At 38.4% G+C, this 6,787-nt stretch overlaps 1 protein-coding gene across 1 annotated transcript in view; it reads right to left on the bottom strand.

The window, feature by feature from the left end:
- Positions 1-2,994: 2,994 nt before the first annotated feature.
- The window catches only part of LOC101852016 (pterin-4-alpha-carbinolamine dehydratase), a 13,607-nt gene continuing 9,814 nt past the window's right edge, over positions 2,995-6,787 (bottom strand). The window contains exons 3-4 of the mRNA XM_005097290.3: positions 5,871-5,951; positions 2,995-4,818 (exon numbers count right to left, since the gene is read on the bottom strand). Of these exons, the coding sequence (XP_005097347.1) occupies positions 4,729-4,818; positions 5,871-5,951 (171 nt within the window). The 3' untranslated portion in view covers positions 2,995-4,728. The remainder of the gene's footprint in view (positions 4,819-5,870; positions 5,952-6,787) is intronic.

Below are 6,787 nucleotides of genomic sequence, written 5' to 3'. Positions count from 1 at the left end.
TCCCGTAAGTCTAAAGCCACGGAAAATTTCCCACAAAGACCATAAATGTAATATAATCTTATATATATCAATGATGATGGTGATGATGATGATCAATGATACTGATAGGGAGGCTGGTAAAGTTTATGATGACGAATATGATGATGCTGAGGAGAATGCATCCATCATGTTACGATTAACAGCCGACCCTTTTCATAGATTCATAGCATATTTTTTTCGAATTGTCAATATGAAAATTAAACTGAGTTTCCCAAGAATAAATCGCATTTTATTGTAAATTTTATGAGTCTTGGCCACTTGGTGTTTCTTGCTCGTCTTGTGAGATTACGAGTTTTCACTCTCATAGTCATAGTCGATCAATAGTGTTATTATGTTACTACACTTTGTCCTTCAAGTAGTATACGGGGATATTACTACACCGTTAACGGATTGTGTAAGGTGCCAATTCAGCAACAATTCGTTCTCACTAAAGTTTACTTACTTACTTACTACCCATTACGCCGTGTGGCGTTTAGGGCAGCAACAAAGGATCTCCAGCTCTGTCTGTTTTGGGCCATCTTGGTAAGCGTTCCCCACGAATGATTTCAGGACTTCATCTCAGACTCTACTGTGCGTCTCCAGGTCACTTTGGGTCTGCCCTTTTTGCGACGTCCTTCGGGTGTCCAGTGGAGGGCAGTCTTCACAATAGAGTCTGGTTCTCTTCTCAGAACATGTCCAATCCATCCCCATCTTCTCCTTTTTATTATGGTGGTCATGTCCTCTTGCCTACATTTACGTAACAGATCTGCGTTGGAAATCTTGTCGGGCCAGAAGATTCTGAGGATTTGGCGTAAGCTGGTCGTATGAAAGGAAGATAGCTTGGCACTGTCATGATCAGTCATCCTCCAGCATTCAGCTCTGTATAGGAGTGTGGGTAGTACACAGCTGTTATACAGCTTTAATTTGGTTTGTATACTAAACTGTCCTGAGTTCCTCCAGATGTTGATCATGCCTCTCTGTACAGATCTTGCCTTGCCGAGTCTGTTCCTGGTGTCTTCCTTTGTGCCGCCGTTAGTTTTGATTATGCTGCCTAGGTAGGTAAATGTGTCTGTTATAGGGAGGTCTGTGTTGTTCACCCTAATCAGCGTTGGGGAGCCTACATTCAGTGTCATCACTTCTGTCTTCTTCTGGCTTATTCTTAACCCAATCTGGCGTCCGTATTTGTGGAGTCAGTTTGTTTTTTCCTGCATGTGTTGGTTGGTATGGGAGAGTAGTGCAAGGTCGTCGGCAAAGTCAAAATCCTCGAGGGTGGAGAAGAGGGTCCACCTTATGACTCTTGATGTATCCTCTGGTGTTTTCCTCATGACCCAGTCAATGGCCAGGTTGAACACTAAGGTTTGGAAGGAATTAATGACCCATTTCGCGGTAGTAACCCTACATTAGTGCTTACATAAGCACTCAGAATTTATAACCATGCACAGGGGAAAAAGAAAGACGGATAGACAGTTCAGTAACAACTAAGGTAAAGAAGAATATTTTATATTAATATTATATAAATGCGGCGCCCTGCAAACCATCATCTGGCGAATAGTAACAGAGGTTGATCCCTAATTCAGACCCCTCTGTTACACTGTTATACGCTACCAAACATTCAATTTTGTGCGTTCTGCAAACGGTATTAACATGTACTACCATGTACTAAGGTACTACTGTATAAATCTAGCTTGCTCAGTTTCGCCAGACGCCGTGATTAACAAGATAAAACGAAATCGCTGTTTAATCTTCATAGATCTTTGCATACTGGTCTAAACATTGGATGACCAACAGAATCTAAAAAAGCATATTCACAAAGGCCACAGCAGACTAAGGTTCTGTTAAACCTAAAGAGGGTCAAAAAGTGAAAGGGGATTTACAGCCTACACCTTAGACATTGTAAGTTGACATATATTTTTCTCAACACCACACAGACGAGATGAGTACATAATATAATATACTTTTCGAGACTCACATGGAGACGTCTAGAGTCTAGACAACCGTAGGAGGAAATCTTCATGCTTACACTCAAATGTGGGGGCAGCGTAGTGTCGCTGTCTCAAAATGAGCAATTTGTTGACCAGGTTATATTACTGTAAGTTATTGTTTTCAGTGATCCTGAGTAAGCACCCAAAGAGCCAAAGTTTTTAATACACGTAGGGCCTAAATAAAGAAACTGTTTTATTGCAGGTTCAATTTTTTTGGAGAAAAAAATATTGTTTGGTCGCTGGCCCGTAGAAGGACTATGCAGAGTTTCGAGAGCATGAGATTAATAAATAAGCAAGAATTTTTTTTCAACAAACGAAAATGATCAAGCTTACAGTTTTATAACAAAGTCCCATGGGGAAGTACGAGCAATAAAAGAATAGCAAAACTTAGGGGGGCTTCATAACCTGGCGGTTCAACAGTTTGCCTCTCGTGTCAGAAAGCTTGGTGTTATTCTTGGTTCGTTTACTTTTGTTACTTTTGAACACCTCTGGTCCCAACAAATGTGGGTGTTTTTAAGTTTCCATCGTTATACTTTCCATCGTTTTGGAGGTGGGCTTCCAACCCTGCTGGTCAAAGCCATCCCGGGCTGGAGAGGGATACTATATCCCAGAGAAGGCCCGTGATACTCGATAAACATTTCTCCCCACTCAGGAATCAAACTCAGGTCTCCTGCGTGCGACAGTGAAGCACCTATCCGCAACACCACAGGCCACAGACGCAGGTGCACCTCTAATCCCAGTAAATGTTGGGGTCGAGCACCTAGACCTAGTCTTCTTTTTTAAAATAAGAGTTTTAAGGCACTTGCAACACAATAAGGTCATAAATATAAGTGCCGAAGATTAGAGGTGTTACACGAGAGAAACAAACATGACATATTCAATAAAGAAGGATGAGAGGTAAGGATGATATAGATGTTTGATAAGAAAGAAGGAACAAACCACACCGAAGCACCCACCAACCACCCACTGCAGAAAGTTTCATCAAATCATTTGGTAGTTTGATACATTTATTGGCGGCTACATTATTTTTCCTTCACAGGGGAGCAAAAGCTAACATTTTGGTAGTTTTTATAAACTTAAAATTTTCCAAAATCAAATAATTTAAACATGTTTCATTTTCTAGGCCAAGACTGGGTATATGATGAAAATCATGACCAACAGAAGGCTACCACGGGTTACATGGTATTACGGAGTCTGATGTCTTCTTTCCTTGCAGTATGTGGAGATAATCACGAACACCTTTTTCGAAAACAGTTTACGGCTGCTAGAGAGCCATCAAAGGACATTTCATGAATGTTCCAGTACGAAAAAGACGCGAAAGGATACTTTTTATCTCTTCGGAAAAAGTTTGCTTTGTGGGCAAAGAACCTTTGAACAGCTTGCTGAAAAGCATGTTGTAAAATCTGTTTTACTGTGTGTCAGATGATAAAGAACCTACAAAAGATTGTCTCTAAAATGTACCGGAGGCTAGCAGAAAAACAGACGAGGCAGCAAAATGCATCGCAAAAGCCTACACTCAAGGTGAAAGACAGGTGGTGGCCGGGGTCTGAACAGTACAGTGGTAATAGCAGTCCTAAAAATTCTTAAAACATTCAAAAAAGAACTTGAGATTTTTAAACACATGTAAAGTCCTTGGGATTTATTATTTTACTTGATGTTAACAAAGTCACCACACAAACTTATTACACAAACAGGCATTCTAGACCTCACTCTTCCTCTGAAACTACACCAATCAAAAACAAAGCTCAACAGCAAACCAAGAACAATTACCATGTCATAAAAAATAAGGCCACTGAAAAACAAAAATGACCCCAAAAATATTATTGCAACGGCAGTTTCTACTATGTCACATAATACCAACCTGACTACAGATGCAACTCTGAAACTCGGGAAGCACAACCGTTTTGACTTAGGTGCATCTTAGCCCATCCCTTCCTTCCCCACCTCTAACTAAATCGAAGTAAACGATATAATTATTTGTTATTTTGTGCTCTGACTCTGAGAGATAAATAAAGGAAAAGAACAGCATAGGTATTGAAACACATGCAAACTGTGACCTGCACTTTTGAACACATCTGAGAGAATACGGAATTTGACAACCATTTTTTCTTTTTGAATAATATTTTTTTAAAGATTAAACAGCTAACAAGTAAACAATGAGCCGAATGAACATGTGCACTTAAAAGAAACAACAGAAAAATAATCAAATCTTTTTTTTCTTAATATTATGAAGAGATTCATTGGTGATTAAATTTAATAAATGTCATGATGATAGTAAACATCAGCAGTATTTTATTCAGGATTATAATATAATCACTAGGCAATTCACAACGGAATGTAAAATACAGGGAATCATCATTCATCCAAATAAAAGGACACAAATAAATAAAATGGCCTTCAATTTAACTCTTCTACTACATTCAAACCAGTGTTAATGCTGCTCAATTTTAACTAAAACATTCAGCTATCTAGCAACAACAACTTTATAATCATGGAAATAGTTTTGGCTTCAAATGATGAAAATCATAATCCACTACATTGTGGAACATGGCAAAGGGCAGTTATTCTACAACAAATTACCTCCTGCCTCGGAAACAAAGCTCTACAATTAAATGCATAGTTCTAAACAACATTAACAGAAAATTGCCAAACAACAGATCTTGATTACTACTGCACATTCAACATTTTGATATGGCCAGGGAAGATTTGACTCATGTCTAACTGTGAATTATTTAGCCACTTCCTCAATGAACTTCGCCAAGGTAACGTCCCTTTGAGACAAACCCCCAACATCATGGGTACTCAAGGTAATCTGAACCTGTTGCAAAAACACAAACAAAAAAGACTTACAGTTCACAGAGTTATGAAATGAAATAAAATGTTAATGACCTGATGGGTTAGCTGGTTGGGCAATACGAATCAGAATATTTAAAGAGTCAATTCCCTGTGTAACATATGGCTGCAACTGCATAAATGAATTGTCAAACATAGTGTAACTCACAGCAGAGAAATACATTGCATCAAAATTAAAGATGGATAAGGCTTAAAATCAATGAAAATTTAGAGTTTTAAAAAATCCTATTTTGATCTAGGGTCAAATTTAGCGTGATACAAAAATTTTCAGAGAGAAGAAGACTGAGATAAACTAAAAGAGAAACAAACACTGAAACTATCAGCAACTTCATTTTCAGTGACCTAAGTTTAGTCAAGAAATAAGTTCATATCTCACTTATGCATATAATCAACTTGCCATCCACCTTACCCTACCTACACACAAAATTTCATGACTGCACTGACAAGCACACACAAAAGAGCAGGGACATTGTACATAAATTATGACACTCCCACCTGTGCTGGTCACCACTTAAGCTCTACTAATCATAGAAAACACTTTGTAAAAATAGCATTAACATCTATTTCCTACAGAATTAGCAGTAATTTATTAACTACATGTGTGTCATCATGGGAAACACACTATACACATGACCCACATAAGCTGAGCTGCAATCACACTACATCCCCACTGAAAAATGCAGTTATCAATGGAGTATTCACGTATTGTACACAAAATTAGAAAGTTAGTCGACTATTAAATAATACCCAGTCCCCAACATCCACATTGAACGCTACACCTTCAAAGCATTGGCAGGCAGATATTTCGCTCTATGAGTCCATTTCTCTTTTCAAAACCCAGCACTGCCAATAATCAAACTCATGAGTAATGTACTGCATGTGTCAAAATCCAACTGCATATCAATCATACAGTTAAAGGTGGGGGGAGAGGGGGGCAGAGGTTGTAAAAGGCCAAAGGAAAGAGTAGGCTTAGACTTGGGATGTAAGATAATTACTTTGATGAACACATTGCCCTACCTTGTTGTAAACATTGAACCATTCTGGGTGGTGATCCATTTTGTCCGCCTTCAAGCCAACTCTGGTCATAAATCCAAAAGCCTGCAAAAATTAAACAATACATAAATCTGCTGACACTGGACATTTTCAAGAAAAAACTGGCATTTAATTTCATAGACTGAAAAGGAAAATTTTCATTTGCACGATAGCTTACCAATAATAATGTTAAGAACAACAGCCAATTTTCACAAAGCTTGAATTATACATGAATGTCAAACGTTTAAACGTCATGAAAAGGAAATAAAAGGTAATAAATTTTACTGTAGGTTTCCAATATCTGAGCAACAGTGTCCTACAAGTTACAAAATTAACTACAACATTCTTAGTTTGCTTAAAAGCAAAAAACAAACACAAGTTATAAGCATGAATAAACCCTTCGAGATCAATTAGCATTATATGGCATTCTTTTTTAGTCAAGATGTCAGATTTCCACATGACACTGATATTTCACTTTGATCTTTTGCTGTGCAGCCTTCAGCACATTTTTCATGCTTTTCCTTGTGTTCCTAAAATGCAAAGCTAAAGTGAAAAAAAACCAGACTCAGTGTCCATGATTTCCACAATGTATGAATGCAAGCAACTCTTTTGGGAAGAAGTGTCAGTCTTCGTATCTGGAGATACTGACAGCTAAAAAACCCTGAAAAATATCATACACTTAGGGTTTGCCTTTCTAAACAGAGAATATGTGTAAAATTGAAATATCTTTGGAGACCTACCAGAAACTTGTGTCCTGGCTTGGGGGGCGCGCGCCCCCCCCCCCCCCCCCCAAAAAAAAAGAAAGAAAGAAAAACTTTACCTGCGGGAAAGTCTATACTATAACAAGGGTGGGGTAAAATGGCGCTCATATGACCTTATGCTGTTGCAAGCGCCGTAGAATC

The sequence above is a fragment of the Aplysia californica genome, unplaced genomic scaffold (assembly GCF_000002075.1).
Source record: "Aplysia californica isolate F4 #8 unplaced genomic scaffold, AplCal3.0 scaffold00151, whole genome shotgun sequence".
NCBI lineage: Eukaryota > Metazoa > Mollusca > Gastropoda > Aplysiida > Aplysiidae > Aplysia > Aplysia californica.
The sequence above is the reverse complement of the archived record's forward strand: the minus strand, read 5'-3'. Positions and strand labels throughout refer to the sequence as shown.